Below are 25,261 nucleotides of genomic sequence, written 5' to 3' on the forward strand. Positions count from 1 at the left end.
CTAAATCATTCCTCCGTGCTGCACAATTGGGGCCCAATTGTTTTTCGTTTGTTGGGCTTTCTGGATTCAGGTCTATGTGAGTGACCCACTACATTTTAAACAAAACAAAGAAAATATACAAAATTTTAACTGGCCCATCAGTTTGTTTTGGTAGAAAGCAAGCAGTCGCAGTTCTCAGTCCTAGGTCATGCTTTGGCGGTGACTCACCTTTAATCAATGGATTGGATTTATCACAAAAAAGCTTTCAACACTGGTGACGTTTTCAACCCCAAATTTTTTTTAGGTCTCTTCGATTTCACCCTCCACCTGGCTCTCTCCTATTCTACGTACACATAATGCCCACTACGCACTGTCGAAAAAGCAGGAGAGGGACGTTACGTTTCACGGTTTCAGCATTTAATTTGTAACAAAACATCACCGTCAGTAATTCTAAACGACAGTATTTGTAACAAAACTTGGCTTTTAATTCACACATTAAATGTAACAGTGGCTTTTCAGGCCAATGGACTACGGGTCCATTAGCACACCTATGCGCCCAACAATCTTGGGTGCATGGGTTCGACTCCTAACGCTAATACAGTGTTAAAATTTAATTTTTTTATATAATAAAGATTTATTTATCTTCTTACATTATAAGAGAATTAATTTCTTTTTAATATTAATAATGAGGATGGATCTCTCTTTAATTTCAAGTGAGGATTGACATTCAGATTATCTTCAATTATTCAAGAAAGATTTTTTTTAATTATGAATATCAGTAGAGCTCTGATAGTAATATATCAATGTATAAAAAAAAAATATAACAGTAATTTCTCACATTTTCAAAACAAACGCAACTCATGTACGTAGAGAGATCGGCGTCTTCACGTAGTTTACAAACGTAGTTTACAATGTGGACAACTATGTTATCTTTAATTCATCCTGTCACGATCAAAGGAAGTAAGAAATTCAATGACAATGATTTGATATTATAATGGGATATTTCCTAGACCCTTCTTTGATGACTTCGATGGCTAAAAGCAAAGTCATATAAATAATTTTTTTTATATATAGAGACCATACTTGTTCCCCTTAGTGGGAAGCGTTCACCATTCAAGTTCATGAAAAGTTGGCATTAAAATCACCGAGTCCGAACCTCTAATTGCATACGGTACCGAATGCTAAGTGGCACAAACGCGGCCCCAAGATAAGCTGCAAACGTAACTCTACAAGAGGGGTCCGCATTTGATCCATCTTGATCACGGTCAACTTCTATTGGACGGTCAGGGAAAAAAGGATGACGCACCAAACAAGGAAGACTCAGTCAACAAAGATAAAGAGGACCGGAGGCAAACGCGTGATCCATATCCGGAAGGAGGTTATAGATTTTTATTTTTTGGTTTTTGGACGTAAACCTTAGAGATAAGCATGGTTTAAAATATTGACACGTGTATGGTCAGCAACCGCCTTTCATCACTATAAAATCCAACTCCCGGGGATATTTTTCTATTGTAGCGCTTCAGTGGTTTTTCGCCGTACATCAAGCATCATATAATCAACTGTTTGTTCCAATCTTTCATAAGAATCCGAAAATGGCTGGATCCGGTGGAAGTGTTCCTGCTCAGGCTACTGATTTCTCCTATGAAGGGTAACTATTTATGTTCATAAAACTTTTCTGTTATTTTTAATTTTTAATTTATTTTAAGCTTTTGATTTGCTAAAAAAAATCATATGGTGACGTTGCAGTGACAATAAGAATGTTATCGCCGAGAGCCTTGAAGTAGTTCCTGAAGTTGCACCAGAGAAAGTGTACGTGTCTTTTGTTTTTAATACGGGCAGAACACACACGTATATATATACGTGTATAGCAATATTTTAATCCGAAATTTTAAAGTGCGGAAAAATTCAGAAAAATATTTCAATCCGCACGGTTAAGCGTTTTAAGTTTTAAATCTCTTAAATTCTATGGTTTTAAAGATCTTTTGAAATTTTTTCGTATTTTAAGATCCGGATCGCAAAAATTATATATATTTCCATTTGAATGAATTAGTTGTCTATAAATGAGTGATTTTGTGGACTCATGTGTGCACGGTTGCAGGAACGAGGGAGACGACAACGGCGGCTGCAAGTGCAACCCATGCAACTGCAACCCGTGTAACTGCAGCAAATGAGAGACAGATGCGCCATGCGGCCTATGGAATTAATTAACCAGCTGCCTGTTTAAAAGCATATATATGGATCTTTTTTAAATAAGAACTAATATAGAATCTAAGACCTATGTTTGCTTCTGCTTCAATGGCTTTCTTGTGAACGTTTGTAGAATATAGAATAGACTACTGTTTTATGTACGAGTCTCTGCTTTGAGTTATGTGGTTATATATATATATATGAATAAATGAATAGTATTTTTCTTTTCCTGTTCTGATCATAGTGTTGAATTGATTCTTTGTCGGTTTCGCTTTCGGTTGAAGTTTAGAGAGTTCTACAAAACAGAACACATGCCAATTTGACAACATATTGTTTACATTGCAAAGTGCAAATCTGCGACTTGATATCAGGAATACACAATTTTTTGATCAATTCACACGATCTACGGCTGCCACCGTCGGAACATATGATACGGCAATTGATCAAAACCACACAACTGAATCCCACCATGTGAAACTGTTATGTGACCGAGAACGTTTCTTGACAACTGGGAGTTGCGCTTTCTGGTCTATCGAAAATTCCTTTTGCGGCTTTACCAAACAAGTTGTAAACCTGTGAGAAATTTTTGTTTGTCAGATGTTGTTTCAGATCATTATCATTCATCTCTTTCAAGGCTGAATCATAGGGGAGTTAACAAATATTGCTGATTTATTACCTGCTTGGTTGAGAGCCCAATTTTCTCTAAATCACTCAGCTGTAAATGGTTCAGAATTCACTGTTTAATTAGTGTTACTGCATACAAACTATAACTCGAAAATTCTTTATCTCCAGAGTTATATAAACTTACAGATTTTAGGGGGCTTGATTGTCTAAGCTCACATATGTAATCCGCCAATCTCTGTCCTATCCCCTGCACGATGAACACAGGAATGTAAATGAAAATTATATTGGATTACTCGAAAAATGATATTTATCAGCATTGCCACAACTGATCGATTAGCCTTGTTGTACCTTTAACTCCACGAGCTCTTCTCTGAAAATATGGAAAAAACCATTTGCGAATTTTAGTGTGCTTAATAAAAAGGCATTTAAGATGTGCAAAAAACAGCAATGGAAACAGAATTATACCTGCTGGCTGTATTCAAGAAATCAATGTATTCTTGCACAAGAGAGTTCTGTGTACATCAAAATTTTTAAATACGAGAACCACGAAAGGTATTTAAAAGAAATAACTATCATCAAGCTTTAGTTATATCTCTTATACCTTCAAGCGAATGCTTTGTGCACTGAATTTATCAAGTGGAGTGCCGATTGGTTGGAATTTGTTGGATGCACATGTTGCAGTGAATGGTGTTCTCGGAGTCTTTGGTTCAAGCAATGGGCAATGTTGATCTGTGTCTGATAGTTTCTCGAGGGGCTTTGTATTTGCATTGATATTGATAGGGGAGAGTGCTGTTCTGAGAGGACTTTGCGTCGCACTTTTCCTCTCAAAAACTGGTGGTGCCTGAGAGTTCATGAAAGTTGCCTTCTCTTCTGATTGCTCATCTGCATCACATTTGAAATCTCAGAGAACCCCATATAATGACCAGAAAATATCCAACCAATTGAAATGGATCCTTTAATACCTAAAACATCAAATTTATTATAACAAATCTTTTTGAGGAAAAAAAATGTAGAAGCACCATACCAGGTAAGTGTCTTGGTGATGATATGGAGATAATTCCATCTTTACCGGCAGTTATTTCTTCTGTATCGTTGGCAACCATGTGGTGACTCTGCAACGATCAATAAATTCAAAACAATAAAATCTCATATAGCCTTTAAATTTTATCCTGATCGTTGGTAAACAATAATCCTTTTAAAATACCTTGTGCTAGGTCATAAGAGTCAATTTTCTACTACAGTATCATGCACCCTTCATTATTCAAATTGTATTATGTAGGATGATTTGATCATGGATTTATATAGATGTTAGTAAACAAGCATGTGTTAAGTTCTAGAACTTACCTCTGAGCAAGAATCACCAAGACCTTCATCAATTAATAAGTTCCTAAAAGGGACACATAAAGCCCTGCATAAAAGTAAAGCACTAAGTTTTGGTAACCAGATGATCATGCTGCATGACATAGAAGTTACTGCTCCCTTCCTATACCTGTCTTCAGCATTAGAAGCGTCCTGTTTGGGAGAAACCTTGACTTTTCTGCAGCTGTGATTAATGGTTTTCTTGACTGAACATACAGAAGTAGGAGTTTTGCTCACAATTGGAGTACCACGTACTGCCATTCTTTGTGCACTCTTTGTCTTGCCTTTAGATTCAAGCCATGCTCGCAGTTTTGCTTCCATATCAATTTTAACCATTGGAGTCTGAACTTTCTGGGCTGAAGGAAGAGTGTTTGAAATATGGCGTGATCTAGCAGCCAAGCTAACGGTGTGAACAGATTCTTGGTACTCTCCTGGATTCTGTTTAACACAAAAAGTGTATTTGAATTGAATTCTGATAAATTTATTGATGGTAGACCAAGATGAAAAGATGAGTGATCTAATACAAAATTTTTACCAGACAAGCAACCATCAAAGCGTGGCTTGTCCCTCCAAGAGAATCTTGCAATATACGGGTCAATTTGCTTTCTCTGTATGGAACTCGGGGTTTGTTGTTATTCAGTGCATGTATCACATTTGACAATGCAAACAAGGACTGATTGATCTTGGCACTCTCAAGCAGACGAATTCCTTCATTGCAGGTCCTTCTATTATCTTCATTGCCTGTTTAAAAATGATAAACTCAGAAAGAAAATAGGAGGCTACAAGCCACAAGCTAAGCCATGTACATAAAACAATTAGATATTCAGAAAGAGTTGAGCTACTTAAAAAGAGCTGAAATGACCTGCTAAATCTATAAGGTTCAGCTTCCCAGTTAACGCAGCCTTCGAATCATCACCTAGAAGGGTAGAAACCGAAATCACAAGCACACCATGGCTCCTACTAGAAACATCATTCAGTCCCGTGTGTGCCACCTTTCTTCTTTGGATTCCACGGGAAAATATCTCTTGAAATTCTGTCATTGAGTTAACAGGAACTCGAGAGAGTCCCTTGAGATGGAGTTGCCCATCCTTATCGTCCAAAATTGAAATTTCCTTGGTTTTGACTTCCAAAAGATCATAACACCTGTCCATGTAGACTTCATAGTATGAAATCTCTGCTGTGCTTCCTGTGCTCTGACAAATAGATAGAATTTTGGACATAGCCAATGGCATTAGGCCTGGCCTCTCTTCACAACCCTGTAACACCAATCACTGTCATAAAGTTAGTTTACATGATACTAGAAACAATGAATTCTATGAAACATTAAAGTTATGTTTGTTATTTAAATGTGAATAGAAGATACTACACTAGATAAATTAATCCATTTACAGGTATTTTTTGGATTGTTGTGATTCAACTTAAGTGTTTGATAAGCACTCATTTTTGCTTGGAATCTAGTGATTACCACCCGGACCGGCACATTTGTACTTGACAGTTAATGATTATCTCATAGCATCTGTGTATTAATCCCAAACTTACTCCAGTCTACTTGAAGTAGCCAAGCCAAATGAACCCGGAGAGGATGATCTCTTTGAGTTTTCCACTACTTGGGAATAAAATTTGTAACTTATGGCCAAAAGAAATCAATAATAAGAGTATAAGACTCTCAAGAAGAGTTGATTTTTTCACAATTCAACCATCGAACTTATCAAATTTGTTCTATAATAGATGAAACTATCAACTGACACTTCAATTTTCTCTTACAGTGTATACAAAATTAACCACAGTGATATTAGTCCAGCCATTTGACTCACTTAGGTAGGTAAATTCCTCGAATTTCCAGCCACTCTGAATCATTCAATTTTCCTTCTAACCAAACAGAATTTCAGCAAATACAAATGGGTACCCGTCTCTTAATAGTAGCGTACCTGCATGGTATAAGTTTTGCCGCTGCCAGTAGCCCCATAGGCAAAAACGGTAGCGTTGCGGCCATGAAAGATCCCTGGAATCAGAGGATTCACTTCACTGTAAAATATTTTGCTCACGCTTTCATCCTCTTGGCCAAAGAACGAATCCAACTGATAGCACTCGCTTCGACTAAAACCGCAAAGAAAGGAGAAAAAAAATCATAATTAAAATCTAAGTTCGAACAAGAAATTAAAAACAAAAATTGCAGCAGTACTGACATGGTGTCAGGATCTTTCAGATAAACAGCAACTTCTTCATTGCAAGACAGGGAACCTCGATCAAGAACTGAAATACAACAGATTGAGTTTCCATTTTTTGCCGCGATTTCTTGAGAAAGAAAAGGGCGAACCCTAACGATCACTCTGACCTTGGAGGAGGTCGAAGTCGAATTTGGGATCGTTGATTTTGAAGGCGTGTTGAATGACGACGACACGTACTCAGTTTCCATCAGAGGTGGTGAGTTGAGGATTTTTAAGTTAAAGAGAAAGCCGAGATTTTGGGGGGGAATTTGTTTGAGAGAGCGATTTGTGTCGGTGAATGAAGATGATGAAAATGGCAACTTAGAGAGAGAGAGACTCGAGAGAGTTTATGCTTGCTGGTAAATTTAAAAAAGGATTTGACCGTTGGGACAATTTTTATGCGTTCCATTTGAATTTCGTTTTGCCGTTGGACGGTTGGGTTTTTGCCGGGCCCGCTCGGAGTACCTTTCAGGTGTTGCTGCTGCGCATCATCCATGATGCTGTTACTCTCTACTCTAAAATATTATCTCCCATTTTCAATATAATATAAAAATTTATTAATGACGAGGCGAAGTAACAATTACACTACATATTCAGTTATGAAAAACGTTAACCCCAATGGCATGTGAAATTTTACTTTACAATGCCCTAATGGCATGTGAAATTTTACTTTACAATTTACTTGCGTATACACTATGGAATATCAACTATGGTACTAACGCAGCTTCCCCACGAAGGGCATATTAATATATTATGCATGTGAATCATTCAATGATTCTCATTTTCCTAAGTTAGAAGACATCACTTGAACCGAAGAAATAAAAGTGGCAAACTTTTATTTTATTTTTTTATTTTTAAAGAAAGTATGCCTTTCATAGAATTAACTTGAGCACAAATACATAATGTCCGTTAGAATTTAATCCAACCATAATACAATTTCCTTCTTTTGTAAGGCTAATTTAGCTAATTATGAGCTATGCTATTACAGTTCCTAGAGATGTGTTGAGCTTTGAAGTTCTGGAAATTCTTCTTTTTTTTATAGAATTTCAGAGATCAACCAGAAGATTTCAGCCATACTGCAGTAACTGAAGAACATTAACTTTTTGAAGAACATTATTATGTAATGAACGTTATCCGCAAAAGAGATTAGTTAGACTTGCCCTAGTTGCCAAAATTACCATTTAATGTCCACCATTTTTTATGCTATCCTTAAACATTCATGATAAATATAAGGGTGGGGTTATTTGCACTCTAAAAATTACTTTAAAAACTATATTATTTTGTACACTCATATACTACTATTTTTTTTTAAATTAAGTTTTACCTTGAACACTCTTTAAAATTCAAAAAATATCCTTACTCAAACTATTTAAATTAATTAACTTTATTTACTAACACCAATAAAGTTATTCAATACAACTAATTTGAAGAGATTTTAATAAATTTTTACAAAAATGTAATCAAGTCCGTTATAAATAAATTATTCAACAAAAATATATTTAATTTTCTTTGTTTATTTATGTACGATATTAAATTTTGCACCGAGAACAACTTATAATGAGATAATAATAATAAGAAATGTTCCATAAATAATGAGTGCAAAAAAAAAAAAAATTGATTTAATAATTATTCATCTATGTATTGATTAAGATGTTGGAAATAAAGTTAAAGTATAAGAATTATGTACATGGAATAATGAGTATATTATATGAGTGTTCAGAGTAATCATACACTATTAACTTGTAATAAATTGTCTTTAATAATAATTCATATGATGTGTATTTTTGTTTAAAGTTTTTAATGAAGTTATAGTGTTTAGAGAAATTTTTAAAGTGTGAATAGCCCTACTCTAAATATAATGATTCCATAAATTCTTTTTGAGTAGTAATAGAGTTATAATCATTTAACTGATATGATACAATTCAATTGGTTTGGTTAAATACCTATTCGTTCGTATAATTTTTTTTATTTTATATTTTCATTCAACCAATAAATTTATACCACATTAGTTTGTATAAAATAATTTTATACAAACAATTGCATTTCTATCATTACTCTTTTTTTGTATATTTATTTTTTAATTATCATGCACTCTATCTAATCCTATCCAATCCACATTCTAATCCCACTTTAAAGGTTGATGTAAAAGACAAATTAAAACCCTTAACCTTAATAGAAGAATCAAACCAACTAGTTTCTTCTAAGAAATAATTGATTGTGTACTTATTGTAAATTACTTTGATACATAAAAAAAAGATAATTGAGTATGATTGAAGTAACAATAAAACTATGAATGTAAAGTTGGAAAATGATGTTTATACCTGAAGCCTCTTTTTTTTTTGTTATGAAATAATTATAATTATATGGTTTATCAGAATAATTTTTTACATCCCCACCAGACAACTCGTCATCTCCTACAACTTCCAATTATCTCATAAGAAGTTATGACTAATGCTCTATTTACTAATCATTTACTTTATTTGTATGGTTATATGTATATAAAAGGAGAGCTCATCTTCTTATTTGTCTCTAAACTATTATTGTGCCTCTTATTACTCTCTCTTATATTTTATGTGTTCCTAATTAATAAAAAAATTTAACATATTATCAGCACGAGACTCTATTAGTACAAGCAAAATATTCTATCTTTGGTTTCCAAAGCATTGCTTGCATTTTATATCAATTCCAAACAAGAATATATCTAATTAACCTTAATGATTATTTTCTTATTTTTATTGCTGCTGATCCTATATTTGTTTTGACTAAGTTGACATGTAACATGATTTGTAATGGTCATAATTGAGTGGTCGAAAGTAGTTTCCAACATTGTATCGTGCTTACATCTTCGATAAAGGCGATAAAGAGGCCAAATAAACTCATGCCTCCAGTGCTCCCAAGATCCAACTTAAACAAAATCGTAGCCGTCTTTCAATGCTAGAGTTTTCTCTTCCAAAAGTATAAAATTGCTTTGAATTATATATGCTCAATTTTCACAATTTTTTTCTTGGAATTAAAAATTTCACATTTGACTGTAAACTACAATGAAAGAAAATTAAGAATGCATCTATTAAAGGGATCTAGCTATGGTGCAACAGGTACACGATACTCCTCTTTTTGTCTTTTTGTGCTGCCACCTTTAGATCTAACACAAAAGTAGTTTCAAGGGCAGCGATGTGTTTGTTTGTTTATTAACAATGCAGTCCCTGATATTTACTGAAAATTAAGAAAAGTTAAAGTTTACAAAATTTTGTGCCAATATCATTTTTTTCCCAAATTCTCTCAACACAAATCACTAATCATCATCATTTTGTTATAATACCCACTTTTGTAAGTTATAATCAAGAGATCAAACATGCCAGATGCATCAAAGAAAATGAAAACTAAGACAGATTTTGAAATTTTGTTAAAGCTCTCATCTTTTATCATTTGTTAAAATATTTTTTTTTCCTAAGAAAAGAAACTCATTAACATAATAAGAGGAGTTTTACTGATATAATAATAATAATAATAATAATCATAATCATCATCCAATTATTAGAAAGCCCTAAAGTTAAATTATTTAAGGTGAAAATGGAGAGACACATGGAGGAGAAGAGGGGAAGAAGACACGTAATAAAACCTAAAAAATTTTAATTTACTTACACCTGAATTTCATTGTATGATAAATAGATTATGTGTACAAAAATATATCTGTGATTTTCTTTTATATAAAAAGTTCAATTCATTATTGCTTATATGATATAGAGCAAATGAACCTTCAGGCAACAAGGAAGTAGCTTTAATGAGAATGTCAAGTTTCTCTTATTGATTGCAATTAATTAATTATAGGTTTAATTGAAAATGGAAAAAAAATGGGGAAGAATTTAGAGATGAGGGTTTGAAGAAAGAGGAAAAATAAATTACTTTAATAAATTGTAAATATCTAAGAGATTAGGGGTGCGTTCAAAAAAGACAAAAGAGGGGGTTTGGTAGATCAAAATCTAAAATTAAGAAGAATGTTAAATGCTACAACTGTGGCAAGAAATGGCATGTCAAGAAAGAGTGTTGGAACAACCAGAAGAAAAGAGAGGGCAAAGAACCTGAGTCATCAAATGCTCAAGGGTGTGTTGTAGCAAGTATCTCGAATGATGGCAAAATTCTCTATAGGGAGACAACAACTGTTTCAAAAGGCAGAAAACGGCTATCTGATGTCTGGCTCATAGACTCAGGAGGCAGGAGCTACCTGACACATGACCTTAAGAGAGAATGATTTCACACATATGAAATTATCTAAGGAGGATCTGTATATATGAGAGATGATCATGCCTTGGAGATCGTTAGTATTGGTACAGTCAAAATAAAAATATTTGATGGTACAATTTGCACAATTAAAGAGTTACTATATGTCAATGACCTAAAGAAAAATCTATTGTTTTTGGGACAAATGGATAATCATGGGTACAAAACTCATGTGGAGAATATAATTATGAAGATTGTTAAAGGAGCGCTTGTATTGATGAAGGCAGAAAAAATCGGTGCTGATCTATTCATGCTTAAAGGAGAAACACTACAGGAGACTGATGCGTGTGTCGCATCAAATGGAGAAGAGTCAATGATGATGTGGCATCTCAAATTTGGCCACATGTCGGAATAAGGTTTGAAAATTCTCTCTGAGCGAAAATTGCTTCTAAGGCTCAAATCGGTAAGTTTACCATTTTTCGAACATTGTGTTACAAGTAAGTAACATAAATTAAAGTTCAATAGATCTATTGCTAGAAGTAAATGCATTCTAAACTTAGTTCACTTTGATGTTTGGGAATCACCAGACATATCCATGGGAGGTGCAAAGTACATGGTGGCTTTCATTGATGATTATTCTAGGAGATGTTGGGTGTATCCAATCAAGAAAAAGTCAGATGTATTTCCAGTGTTTAAAAATTACAAAGCACGGATGGAACTTGAATCTGGCAAAATGATCAAGTGCTTGAGGACAAATAATAGTGGAAAGTATACAGGCGGCGAGTTTCTAGCTTTTTGTAAGTAAGAAGGTATTTAGAGACAGTTCACGGTAGCATACACTCCTCAACAAAATGGAGTGATAGAGTGGATGAACAAGACTCTTACAGAAAGGATAAGAGCTATGTTGAGGACTGCTGCCCAATTCATTCTGGGCAGAAGCAGCCAAAACTGCCTGTTATATAGTAAATCGGTCGCCATCCACAGTAATTGGGCTGAAGACAACGATGGAGATGTGGATTGGAAAGCCAACTAATTACTCTTACCTACATGCATTTGGATGTCCAGTGTACGTGATGTACAATATCCAAGAAAGAACAAAGTTAGATCTAAAATCTAAGAGGTATATCTTCTAGGGGTATGCTAATGGAGTAAAAGGGTATCGTCTGTGGGACCTCACTGCCCACAAGATCGTCATCAACAGAGATATTATTTTTGTAGAAGATCAACTGCAAATGAGAGATGAAGATGATATCATGTAAAAGAAAAGTTAGAGATTGTACTAGTGTATGTGAAAAATAATATAGGAAAAGAAGATTCAGATTCTTCTGAAGCAGTACCAGAGCACAAGTTCGCTATGATATGTACTAGACCAGACATTGCACAAGCTTTGGGAGCAGTCAGTCGATACATGGCGAATTCTGGTGGAGAGCATTGGATAGCTGTGAATATGATTCTGAGGTACATCAGAGGAACCTCTGATGTTGCATTATGTTATGGAGGATTAGAGTTTACTGTCAGGGGCTATGTGGATTTAGATTTTGCAGGAGACCTTGATAAAAAGAAATCCACTACTAGCTATGTATTTACACTTGCGGGAGTAGCTGTAAGCTGTGTTTCAAAACTGCAGACCGTTGTGGCTTTATCTACAACAGAAGCAGAATACATGGCAACTACACAAGCTTGCAAGGAAGTTATTTAGATACAAAGGTAATTGGAAGAGCTCGGGTACAAACAAGAAAAATTTTCTGTGTATTGTGACAGTCAGAGTGCCTTGCATATTGCAAGGAATCCAGCCTTTCATTTCAGGACAAAACACATAGGAGTTCAGTATCATTTCGTTGTCGATTTGCAGAAAATCCATACCAAGGAGAACCTAGCAGATGTTTTGACCAAGCCAATCAATACTGACAAGTTTTTATGGAGTAGATTATCTTGTGGCCTAGTAGAAACGAAAGCAACATGACAATGGCGAAGCAGAAAGGATGATGTGAAGATTGATTGAGCCAATCAAATCTCCAAGTGGGAGAATGTTAAAGTCATGGCTGGCATCGCCCATCTAGATGGGCGGTGCCATGCTATTCAACACGGCCAGCCATTTTTAGTGGTGTCGTGTTGACTTATTAAAAAAAAAAAAGAATCCAAAATTTTGGCTATATAAAAAGGGCTTCCCACCCTCATTTTGGGCATTCCATTGTGAGAGAATCAATTTAGCATTTTAGAGAGAGAGTTTAAAGAACTTGAAATTATAAGCTCTTATTATAGTGATTTGAGAGTTTGAGTATATTGTGGTTTTGGGTAGTGGGCTAAAATACTACAATACTTGTAATTCATTTTCACCAGTAAAATATTTTCCTTCTGTCTTTGCCCGTGGACGTAGGCTAAAAGCTGAACCATGTAATTTCTGGTGTCCCTGTGTGATTCCGTGTTTCATTATTTCTCAATTTCACTTTAGTTGCGTGTCTACTACACCCATCAATTTACTAACATCTAATAACAACCCTATAATAGATCTTGCCACTATGAACATCCGTTGTCACTAGCGCTGACAAAATTTAACACAATCCTGTTACTCGACATGAATACAACACGAATAAATGGGTATGAGTCGTTAAATTTGACATGATTATTAAATGGACCGGGTCCGAGTTGACACGATTTTTTTCGTGTCGGGTTAGAGTTAAAGTTCTTGATTCATTTACTCGAAGAATGACATGATTATATATTTTTATTTTAAATTAATTTTTGGTTCTTATCATTAAAACTCAAATATTGGATATTATTATCTCTTTTTAACTAATTCACCATTATTTATACTTAAATATTTTGCGCATATTTTATGATAAAAATCATCCCATCACGAGTGGCAGGAAAAGTATACATGATGGATGACTTGATTTTATGATATTGGTATGTATCATTTTATTACATCTTAATATTTATGAAAATTTGTTTGAACTTAAAGTTCAAAAGAATAATTGTACAATGCACATTGTTGATCAATTATTGGATGAACTTATTGATTAGAGAAAGTGATTAAAATCACATGTAGAAAATATCCTAACATGGGTTGATGTCCTTGAAGGATGAAATATTGATATGAACAATATATGAATGCTTGAAGCATGTAATAAATCAATTGGTGCAAACAACTAATTTTCCGAGAAGATGATATGAAAAATTTGTGAAATAATTTGGTGCTCCTAAAGAAATCATGTTTGTATGTACAACAAAATATTTGATCTACAATTAAATTATTGAATATGTTGCTTCTAAAGAGACATAATATATCAACCAGAAAATGAATCTCAAATACCCAGACGTAAATGATGTATACTTTACTAATCATTTACTTACTACTCTTCATGTCCTATAACTTTTCACCAAATAACCCTTCATCTCCAATAACTTCCACTATCTCATAAAAACTTACAACTAATGAATTATCTACTTATTAAACATTCACTTAATTTGTATAGTTATATGACTATAAAATGAGGTCTCATCTCTTTATTTGTATATACTTAAAATTGAATAAAAGTTGTCTTTAAACTATTATTATACCTCTTAATATTTTCAAATTCGTTTACTTTCTTTGGCCCAAATTGAGTCTCATTGGATGAATGTATCAGCACTCTATAAGATTTATTTTATTTAAATTTTACGTTAAAACAATCTGTTTACTTCTATTGCTTATATACTATTAATTATTAATCTTATATCAACGTCCAACCGTAATAAAAATGGTAATTAAGTTTACAATTCACAAAGTTTTTTAATTTATGAACCTTTTTAAAACTAATTTTTAATTATAATTCAAATGCAATTTTAATTTTTTTTTATGTAAAGTATACGTTATAAGAGAGAGCAGCTAAAATGAAATCCGCTATAAAAGCTTTTTTGTTTTTTGTTTACTTCCCTCGATCCAACGGTGCATATTAAATTAAAATATCACCTAACTGTTAATGCTCCATGATATGAACTATGAAGTATGAACCGTTGATTTCCCTTGATCTGAAGTCTAAGTCAACATTAATAACCAAAACCCCCCAACAATCAGTTGAAACGCATCTTTCCATTTAAAAACCCGACCATTTATTCCAATCCAACGGCTGAAAATAACCCGCGAACCTATCACCTCAGCAAATACCTGTTCGACATTTAACGCGAAGAGCCTTCTATAATTCTACCAACTTGAGTGCCGTTTGAGGTTCAAACTTTTGACCCCAACGTTAACTTGCTCCCAGCTAACGACCGTTAACCTTAGGGTTTCAAAAACCCTCGAAAAAATAAAAACACATCAGCTTTCAATAACGGCAGCAAGTAACGGAGACGTCGGTGCCAATATATTCGTTAGACTTCCTTCATTTTGTTTTAATTAATTAAATATTTTTCTTTTACTTCTCTCTTCAACGGCCGAGGATTTTTCGAAACAAAAAAGCACTTCGGTTGTTTTCAGAAAACGTTTTTATTTTCTCTTTGATTCAACGGAAAGGGTTTCTTTTGATGAGTTCTAGTTCGATTCCCGCCATTTCTTGGTAAGTTTTTTTAGTTTCGGGAATGAAAAAGCCTTTTTTTGTTTTTGTTTTTTTTTCTTATCTCCAACTGTTTTGCGATCAAGTTACCGTTATTTTTTGAGCCGCAAGTAGCTCTGATTGGCTAAAAATTGATTTTTTTGGATAGTTTTATCAAAAACCCTAGAATCGTCTGTGATATTTTTGGCCTTTTTTTATTGGTTTTTTATTTGATTACTTAATTTTAAGATCTGAATTTTGTCTTTATACATGTGGCGGTGGTTTGGTTTGGGGAATTTTGTTCAAAATTATAAATTGTTAGGGTTTTAACTGATTATGATGCGTTAATTTGAGAAATCTATCGAGGGTTTTGTGTTATTTTCTTATTTGTTTATTCGTTTGTTGACCAAGATTTTGGGTTTTGGAGATGATGTGTAGAAGAAGATGGCAGAAGTGAAATTAGAGGAGGAGTGTTGTCTTGAGAATAAACAATTAACGGCTGCTTCAAGCTCGTCTTTATCTGAAGGTAGTAGTAGTGCTATTCTCAAGTCTCCTGGGGTATCTAGCCCTGCAACAACATCACCCACTCATAGGTAATTTTCGGTGAAGTTACCTTCTTCTTCTTTTTTTTTTTTTTTTGGCTTGTTGCATCTGGTTATAGTTGTTGCAAATTGCTCTGTAAGCTGATGAAAAGATTAGTAATGGTTAGCGGTGCTTACTTTGTATTGGTTTGATTGTTGCAATGAATATTTTGGGATTAATTTGCAGGAGGACAACTGGACCGATCAGGCGTGCGAAAGGTGGTTGGACTCCAGAGGAGGTAAGCCTTTTTTCAATAGTTTACTTTTCGAACTTGTATGTGTGAGCAGTAGCTAGCCAAAAGTTGTTTGGTGTATACTAATTATTATTCAGCTAACCTTATTAAAGAGGGACGTCGTTAGGCACGTTGTTGAGTATTCTGATATGGAAATAGTTAAGCCATATTTGGTTAGTGGTTTTACAGCTTATTTTGATAATTATAGCTACGAAACATCGTGCTTTTAATTCTCAAGTGTTTGCAGCTCACATATATTATGTGTTCAGGATTCCCGGTTGCTTTTCTGTTTGCTGCTTGCTTTTTAGGTACCTCTTTGGTTTATGATTGACCATCTGCAATTTGTTACAGGACGAGACGTTAAGAAATGCTGTGTCAACTTTTAAGGGGAAGAGTTGGAAGAAAATTGGTTTGTTTCTTTTGTAGAAATTATTCTGATATTTATTGTTAATTGGCTGCTTTATTTGGTCAGGTTCTATTCTAAATATGTTAGGTCTCAAATTTCATTATTTCGAACCTCTAGAGGCCATGTCTCACCTTAGAAGAAATTATATTGAAAGGGATAAAGTATAAAAAGAACCTTTCTTTTGGTAGAACAAAAAAGAAAAATCAAAATAGATCGAGATTAAGAAAAAATTTCTTTTGGGTTTAACAAGATAGAAGACAATAGGACCTCAATCTTTTGATGCTCTTTCATCTCTCGAAAATTAGAGGGGGAACCCAATGCTTGTGGTGCATACAGATAGTTGATTATACGAACTCTTCCTCTTAGGTGTATTCTGGAGTGTGGGGGGTAGATCTGTAGCATCAAATTTACTATAGTTGGTGATATTCTAAAAGTGAAACTGAAGTTGGATGGAGATTGAAACTACCAAATAATTTAGGAAGACTAATACAGATAAATAGAGTAATGATTTGCTGTTTTTGTTTGAAATATATTGATGCTGTTTACAGTGTTTAATATAAGTTCTAAGTCTATTATTTTAACAAAAAAAATGAGTGGATGCTCAATTTGGATTTTGCATCATTGATTAAGGAAAGTTGTCTTACATTGAATACAATGTCCATGCAGCTGAGTTTTTTCCTGATAGATCAGAAGTGCAATGTTTGCATCGATGGCAGAAAGTTCTTAATCCGGACCTTGTTAAAGGACCTTGGACTCAAGAGGTTGGCACCTATCTGCTATATAACTTTAATTTGCTCCACTCTTTTTATTTGGGCTTGAGTTAACTTTTGTTTCCTCATTTTTTTGCTTGTAGGAGGATGATAAAATTACTGAACTGGTATCAAAATATGGGCCTACAAAATGGTCTGTCATTGCAAAGTCTTTGCCTGGCCGCATTGGGAAACAATGCCGAGAGAGGTAGCTTCTGAAAATGATTATAAGTTTAGATTGTTTGTCCATTCATGTTGTCAAAATATACCGGTGATAGTTGTAAGCAAGCTTAAAATGGCTGTTCTCGATTCTGTTTTTGTGCTATATTTGGTTAATTCACTCGTCATAACCCCGCAGGACGAACATGATTAATATTATATATTTTTCATTATTTATTCCTGCTGATTGGATTTCCTAAGTTTGGTTATCCTTATAAAGATAAAATCTGCTTATTAAGATAATCTTTTGCAGATGGCACAATCATTTGAATCCAGATATAAAAAAGGATGCATGGACTCTTGAGGAGGAATTAGCACTTATGAATGCCCACCGGATACATGGGAACAAATGGGCTGAAATTGCTAAGGTTCTACCTGGAAGGTATCATTTTAATTTTTCTTAATGATATAAATTCATCTAGCACATTGTGGGCTATATATAATGTACTTGTTAAAAAGGAATGGTAAAAATATTTGACCGTGGAGAAACATTCATGTCTGATAAATAGTGGTGCACAGCAAAGCTATTAATGCAATAGGTTGTTTCTTATTCGATGAATCAATTGCTGAATTAATGATTCATATTCTCACAGACATATCATGACTAGGATCAATTGAGGATCCAAAGAACTAGTCCCAGTAAAATTGAATTTTATTGCCAAGTACTTATCAAAAGACACAATTGTTTCATTGGGAGACTTGTATTAAAGGTTTGAATGATTATGTACCAGATAATATCGTCTTCAGATTGACCAGAGATTCATGGGAGTAGTAATTAAGAATTGTGACTTGGGAAGTGTATTAGTTTACGTTTTAAAATTCTAATGATGACTTCCGGTGTGATTTTTCTCATTACTCTATGAACCAGTCTGATAGAACTTTCAGAGTATTATAATGATCAATGGTCACAGAACACGTGATTTTCTTTATGCAGGACGGACAACTCCATAAAGAATCATTGGAATAGTTCTTTGAAGAAAAAATTGGATTTCTATTTGGCTACTGGGAAACTTCCACCAGTTGCAAAAAGTAGCCTACAAAATGGCACCAAGGATACAAGTCAATCTACTGCTACTGAAAATCTTGTTTGTTCAAATAAAGACTCAGATTCAGCTGCACAAACTTCATCAGGAACTACGGACATAGGTAAGCCAGATGAAGAAGGGGGCAAGGATCGGTTAGAGCCCTCAGCTCTTGTTCCAGATATGGCTACATCATCAAGTATCCGTCCAAATGAGTCTATGGATTCTGAAGGTCTAGAATGTAATCCAGAGTCGCCTAATATAGACCTTACTTGCTCAGAGTCAATGCCGAGGCTTGAGAATTGTACAGTCAACTGTGAATTTGTTGAAGACAAAGTTACTGGGACGCAGAAGCAAGTTGGAACTCCAACTTATGGTTCTTTATACTATGTGCCCCCTGAGTTAAAAAGTTTTATTCTGTTAGATAAAGATACTTCAAATAGGCATTCTGTGCATCATGACTACAACTCTAGTCCCATTACATCACCTATTAGTTTCTTCACTCCACCTTGTGTGAAGGGCAGTGGTTTAAGTTCGCCAAGTCCTGAATCTATTTTGAAAATCGCTGCTAAGACCTTCCCTTATACTCCTTCCATATTTCGAAAGCGAAAGCCAGTATCTCAAGCGCAATTGGATGCCAAAAAAATAGGGAAGGTAGATGGAGTGTCTGGAAGTGACAGGTTTTGCTTATCTGGTAAACAGGAAAGCAATCAGAACAATTCCAAAAATTCTCGGTTTCAAGATGCAAGCCCCAGTGGCTCTATTGAGCCCACTGGAATGACCTTTAATGCATCACCTCCATACCGGTTAAGATCCAAACGCACTGCTGTTTTCAAGTCTGTGGAGAGGCAACTTGAGTTCACTTCCAACAAAGAGAAGGGTGATCGTAATGCCAACTTTGTGAAACAATCTGTGAAAGGAACTTCTCACTGATACTGAAGATTGTTTACATACAACAAAAAGGGGGGTGACCTTGAGCAGAAGCTGTAAGTATTAGTTCTAATTGTTATGTTCTAGATTCTGTATGCTTATTTCTTGTTCAAGCTACTATCAATAGTAGTAATTTGAATTGTTGGATTATGGTTTATGAATGGTTGAGAAACTGGGCATAAGCAAGGATAACATTTTGCCTACTTTAGTTCAACATTACTGCTGAGATCAAACTTATTATGATTTTTCTTCAATTCTGTTCAGTTCTCTTCACAATTACATAATGCTTACATGAGGAGGATACTTCAACTATTTTAAAGTAAGGTGTATTAAGTGTAGATGTTTGACTGGTTTCCTCCAGATAATTTCCACAATGTGGCAGTGGACTGCAGAGGACATGAAATAAAAGAAGAGTCAGCTAGGAAGTGTTTTCTTGTGAAAGAACATCTGGCAATGCATGTCCTCGTCCTGCCCTTGTAGTGGTAGCTGAAGCAACTTAGTGATATAGGCTTGTTAGAGTTGGATCTGTTTATCTAGAACCCAGTGTGAATCTAAAATGCTCCATACAGGCCCTCTTCTACCTCCACTGTGAATTACATTGTTTTTTTATTGAAATTTGGACCCGTATTTTTTTTTTTCTGGAAACACATGAGTTCTGAATATTATGGCTAGCCTCTTATACTTCTTTGAATTATATATTTTTGTATCTACACTGCATCAGTATGAAAAATTAACAAATGGTTTTTCTTTTTCTTAATTTTTAATTGATGTTTTATTGTATTTGTGATGATACAGGACCAGATAAATTCTTGATTCACGAACGGTCTCCATGGAATGGCAACTGAATTCTCTGTCTGCAAATATTCAATAGTGAAGAAGTCACACTTATCGCTGGTATTTCAAATCCTTGGACCTGCAGGCTATTATTTTGCCAACATGGCTACATCACTTGCAACGAGGCATACGAGAAATTTTTCAAACCATTGAAAATGAAGTTCGGTAGCAGTAGGCTCCTTGTCTTTGTACAATAGAACTGATAAAATCCCGAATTAATTATTTGTGAAGAAATACTGAATGTAACAATTTTGTACAGAATTGCCTGAGAAGAAATCCTTCATCACAAGGTCTTACGTCTTACATTATTCTCTCTACTGTCACGCTGAATGTGAAACTTAGACCTTGATTAATTTTGGGTAGTACTTTTTTCTGATGTATGATCTCCTTTGAACAGAAAATATAGATTACTTCATTAGGATTCTTTTTGCAATGTCCATTATTTGATTCATGAATTGACTTTACTATGCCTAGTTGGATTGTTTTGCGGTAGACATATTTTATAATTTATATTGCAAACATGCGCATGATTTGGAGCAGCTAATTCAAAAGCAATTAGGGTCCGTTTGGTATTGTTTTTGAATTTGTATTTTCTAAAAATAAAAATGAAAATGAAAATGGTGTTTTGCAATGCTATATTTCAAATTTAAATATGCGTTTGGTATAATTTTTTATATCCTGTATTTTAAAATTGAAAACAGTAATATGCGTTTGATGGACACATTTAAGAGGATAAAAACAGTGAATATGTGTTTGGTAATATCATTTTCAAAAACAGTTTTTATTAAATATTTAAGTCATATTTATGAATAAAAAGCAATTGTTTAACTAATACATACACAACCATTCCACAAATAGTTTAAACAAAATAATTATAAAAAATTACACGATAATAAAATTTGAGTATCAGCATTAATTAAAAAATGTTTATATTGTCATTGTTTTTACACTAATTAAGATATTATAACACATGATTTAAACATAATAATTATAAAAAATTACATAATGGACGTCATGCATTACATGTATACTCATGCCATATTGAAATTCTATTTCCTATACCATTCATCTCTGCAATTCAGATTTCATATCAAATCATTCATTAAAAGAATTAAAATACAACAATATGTAATTTACAATATTCACATTTAATCAATGGCGAATACAGCAACAATTTAAGTTATTTGCAAATCCAGAGCTTGGGACCATGCCCTTAGTATTGCTTGCTGCGATGGAAGGCCTTGCCTCAGTCTCACTTGCCATTGTGACTTCGTTTGGGTTTCAGGTGCTTTGTCGAATGCAATAACTACCTATGAAGTGAGGGTGGTTGGTAGACATCAGCCATCAAGTAAAAAGTGCTTGTTTAGCAAAGAAGATGCAAAAGCACAGCAGTTCCAAACATAACATAAAGCCAACACAAAACCAAATTGTCCAAAACACAGAACTGAAAATAATATATGGTATATGTATACATAGGTGCCCAGTGTATTTCATATCCAATCACAACCATTTTGCAGTAATTTCAACTAAGTATCTGCCATTTGAATTAATCAAGCCTTTTTGACAGAAGTCATTCTTTCTATCCTCAGACAACTCTATTTCAACCTTCAACTATTTATCTGCCACTGCACTATTTTTAGAATTATCATCCTTTATTCACCCAAATTCTTTACAACCCAAGTGAATTAAATATACTCAAATCTAAACAAGAAACCCGAATTCACCCAGGATAACATAAGATTGGGTGTAAATTAAAGCCCTATTTATATTTGATCAGTGCTTGGCGAAGCTTGGATTCTTGACGATGGTCAGAGGGCAAGACGCAAGTTATTAACAGCCCATGATAGAGCAAATTTGCTGCTCAGCGAAAAGTCCAGTGCCACTCCGATCTTCTTGTCCCCTGCCATTTTTAAAATTGATTGAGAACAAACTTCATGTCCTTGTCCATGCTACGAAAGTATGAACAAATAATCAATTCCAAAATTTTGGCATAAACTAAGGGAATCCACAATATAACATGCTTTAAAAAACAATTTCTCAAAATTATTCAAATAATTACTCAAAATTTGCTGAAATAAAACAAATACCAGCAAGAGAAAAGGCCGAGAGAGCAACGGCAGTCCAGGCGATCAAGACAGAGCAGCAGCAGCTAGACTGAGACAGAACAACAGTAGCTACGTGGAGACGGAGCAGTAGCGACCACAGCGGAGACGGAGCTGCAATAGTGGCTGAGATAAAGTTGCAGCGATAGCAGAGACGAAGGACAACAGTTGGCACACCGTGAGAGAGTAGATCGGGAGAGATAAGGAGAGAGTGTGTGTTGTTGGATGAAGATAAGGAGAGAGAGGACAAAGATCTGCTGTAAGATCGAGAAAGAATGGGGGTGGGGGGGAGAGAGAGCTGTTGACGAAGAGAAACAGATGAGGAGATATAGCCACGAGCTCATGATTTTGTTTTTTAATTTATTTTTGAGTTTAGACTTGTAATATTTAGAGAACATGTTTAACATGTTTTCACAATTGTAGTTATAAAAGTGTAATCTGGATTCCTTATTTTGTAATTTGTTCTATGAAATTAATGCACCAAACATGTATCTTTGTGGATTCTGAAAACGAAAACAAAAACAAGGGGTGAAAAAGGGTACCAAACATGCCCTTAACTTTTAACTTAAGATGTGTTTGAGATTGAGGTGCTTTAATTTTTAAGTTACAACTGCCATGGAAAAAAAAGCTGTGATTATAAAATAAAAATTAATAATATGTGATAAATATAAAATTTAAATAATAATTTTGATAAAATTATTAAAAATATAATAAATTTTATAGTATATAAGTGAAAAATCATATTAACATAGTTTTCAAGTTACAACAGTTAGTGTTTACCAAACACTTTAGTCTCAACCTCAATCCCAAACGTACTCTTAGTTGTTTTGTCAATGAAGGTTTCACTATTACGCCTAATATTAAAGTAGTTTGGTTCGGATTTTTGACTAATTTAGTTGAACTAGATTAATTTTTTAAAAAATATAAACTAAATCGAACTGAACTGAATTGGGATTTAATGAGGTTTTTGATTTTTTCAATTATGTCTTTTGTATTTTTCTTTTTTCTTTTTTTAGTTTTTGGCTTTCTTTTTAATTGACCGATTTTTTCACTCTTTAGAAAGCTATTTAAAATTCAAATTCAGTGACTCTTTTTTTTTTAGTTGGACTATTAGCACCCCCTTCATCAATCTTATAAAACCCTTGTTATAATACAATTACATTTAAGGACAAATATAAATAGAATTAAATCATTTATATTTTCTTTCTCTCCTCAATTTTATTTTGCTTGCACAATATAATTTTTTTTATTATCATTAAAATAATTTGAATTTAAGAAGTAATTATCTAAGCCAAAATAAAATTCTCGTAATAAACATAACAACTTAATTAAGTACAACATAGTGGAAAAATAAATTAAATAAAATTTTATTCCATTGCAACTAATTTTTTAAGGATTCTCAATCTAATTGTTGAACCCAATGAACCCAAAATTTATAGTAGGATAAAATTGTATTAAACCCACAAAATATTCATTATTTTCTAAGTATAATATTTTCTTTTTTTATAGATTTTTTTAGAAATTAAATAATAAAGAAAGTTTGAAAAGAGGAATATAAATATTAAGGTTGAAAGAGAGAGAAAATTATTATAAACTAAAAAATTCATAAATGAAAAGAGTGTTTATTTAGAAAAAAAACATAGTATTTTTGGTATTAAATGAAATATAATTAAAAAAGGGGCTTCAATAGAATTTTAAAGGGGTGCTAAAAGTCTGACTCTTTTTTTTTTCCCCCACTCATAAATATCATTCCATACAATAGATAGGCTCTACTTTAGAAAGTGGACAGTGAATAGAGTTTTTATTGCATTTTCATATATCTACCTGATTCAATTCTCTCTCTCTCTCTCTAATGATTGGAGTTAGAGACTTAAGTCATAAATTAATTAAATTATATATGTATTGAATAGATTGAAATTGTTAGGGCTAAATATTATTACTGCTTTTACTTATTATAAAAAATGTAATGATTTTATCTAATTCAAAGAAAAGTATGTCAGTATACTCTAATATTGTCAATAGTTTTCGAAAGAACAAATTTTCAATAATTTCTTTTTTTTTTCATCACAATCTTACTTACTTTTTTCGTTTCTTTATATTAAATTATTTAAATATTTACCTTCTCCATCAACAAAATAAAAAAGAGTTTCATAATGTTTTTTATTACACAATGTCAAATTTATATTATAAGCTTATTTGATGTATTGTTGTCATTTTTACCATTAAATATACGAATTTTCGTAAGAGTGTGTTTGTCACACAGTATGCATTTAGCATATTGCATTATTTAATGCATTTAACATATTGCATTATTTAATGCAGGATATGTTGCATTAATATTTTATTATGTTAATATTGCATCATGTTTGATGCTATATTGTATTGTATTATATATAATAATATTTGTATTATTAATTTATTATTTATATCAAATTAATATTATTTATACTTATTAAGAGATTATAGTTTTATGTTGTTAATTATATTAAAATTGTAAACAAAAATAAAACAAAAGTTTTAGATCTAAATATTTTGACCGTCAATATACAACGAACGAAAGTTTCTTTACTAGTAATAGTCGCATGATTGTGCTTATTCGATTACATGGATTCGAATGATGTCGACTTTTAGTTTAAACGACATCCCAATACGGCGGCAAAATGTTGGTAAAACGATGAATGAAGCAACTGATGGCGGTTGATTTGCTACTGTTCAAATGTACTTTATGAAATAATTATAAGTAAATTCAACAAAGATACAAAAAAAAAAAAATTAAAATAGATTAATGCATACCCACACTAACCTGAGAGGAATCGCAGCCTGATGAGTATTTAATATGAAAAATTATATCCGCATCTCAAGATTTGGGAAAATAATAATAAAGAATTCTATATTTTTAAAATAAGATATCAAGACCTCCTTTTAACCATAATACGGTAATATCCTTTAGTTCTATTAATTTAAGAAAATTTACTCTAATATTTTATAATAAATAGAATATAATGTTAAAATAAATATAATATAATTTCAATATTTAAAATATAATGATATTTTACAATCTATTAGACATATTTTATTATATTAAACTAAAATTTTATAA

The 25,261-nt window shown here is 33.2% G+C and overlaps 2 protein-coding genes and 2 long non-coding RNA genes across 6 annotated transcripts; 2 read left to right on the forward strand and 2 right to left on the reverse strand.

The window, feature by feature from the left end:
- Positions 1-1,090: 1,090 nt before the first annotated feature.
- On the forward strand, positions 1,091-2,401 carry LOC102616797 (uncharacterized). Its single transcript, XR_370959.4, has 3 exons — positions 1,091-1,627; positions 1,726-1,788; positions 2,078-2,401. It is a non-coding gene; the product is annotated as an uncharacterized LOC102616797 (long non-coding RNA).
- On the reverse strand, positions 2,175-6,825 carry LOC102616504 (kinesin-like protein KIN-10B). Its single transcript, XM_006480754.4, has 13 exons — positions 6,336-6,825; positions 6,078-6,246; positions 5,012-5,405; positions 4,685-4,890; positions 4,280-4,587; positions 4,135-4,198; positions 3,815-3,902; positions 3,392-3,672; positions 3,256-3,302; positions 3,139-3,160; positions 2,975-3,037; positions 2,843-2,881; positions 2,175-2,739 (listed from the first exon to the last, which is right to left on the reverse strand). Exons 1-13 carry the CDS (start codon positions 6,563-6,565, stop codon positions 2,647-2,649), a joined length of 2,004 nt encoding a protein of 667 aa, XP_006480817.1. The 5' UTR covers positions 6,566-6,825; the 3' UTR covers positions 2,175-2,646.
- An 8,112-nt stretch (positions 6,826-14,937) lies between these two features.
- LOC102616986 (transcription factor MYB3R-5) lies at positions 14,938-20,477 on the forward strand. 3 transcript variants are annotated; one of them, XM_006480757.4, is made up of 9 exons: positions 14,938-15,109; positions 15,513-15,678; positions 15,854-15,905; positions 16,251-16,308; positions 16,972-17,066; positions 17,159-17,262; positions 17,527-17,655; positions 18,208-19,281; positions 20,021-20,477. In XM_006480757.4, exons 2-8 carry the CDS (start codon positions 15,530-15,532, stop codon positions 19,226-19,228), a joined length of 1,608 nt encoding a protein of 535 aa, XP_006480820.1. In that variant the 5' UTR covers positions 14,938-15,109; positions 15,513-15,529; the 3' UTR covers positions 19,229-19,281; positions 20,021-20,477. The 3 variants fall into 3 exon arrangements, with proteins under 3 accessions (XP_006480820.1, XP_006480818.1, XP_006480819.1); XM_006480755.4 differs by having other exon boundaries at positions 14,939-15,109; positions 15,497-15,678; XM_006480756.4 differs by having other exon boundaries at positions 14,940-15,109; positions 15,524-15,678.
- Positions 20,478-21,188: 711 nt separating this feature from the next.
- On the reverse strand, positions 21,189-22,711 carry LOC102611047 (uncharacterized). The gene is made up of 2 exons (XR_372064.4): positions 22,147-22,711; positions 21,189-22,008 (listed from the first exon to the last, which is right to left on the reverse strand). It is a non-coding gene; the product is annotated as an uncharacterized LOC102611047 (long non-coding RNA).
- Positions 22,712-25,261: the final 2,550 nt, after the last annotated feature.

Source organism: Citrus sinensis, chromosome 6 (assembly GCF_022201045.2).
Source record: "Citrus sinensis cultivar Valencia sweet orange chromosome 6, DVS_A1.0, whole genome shotgun sequence".
NCBI lineage: Eukaryota > Viridiplantae > Streptophyta > Magnoliopsida > Sapindales > Rutaceae > Citrus > Citrus sinensis.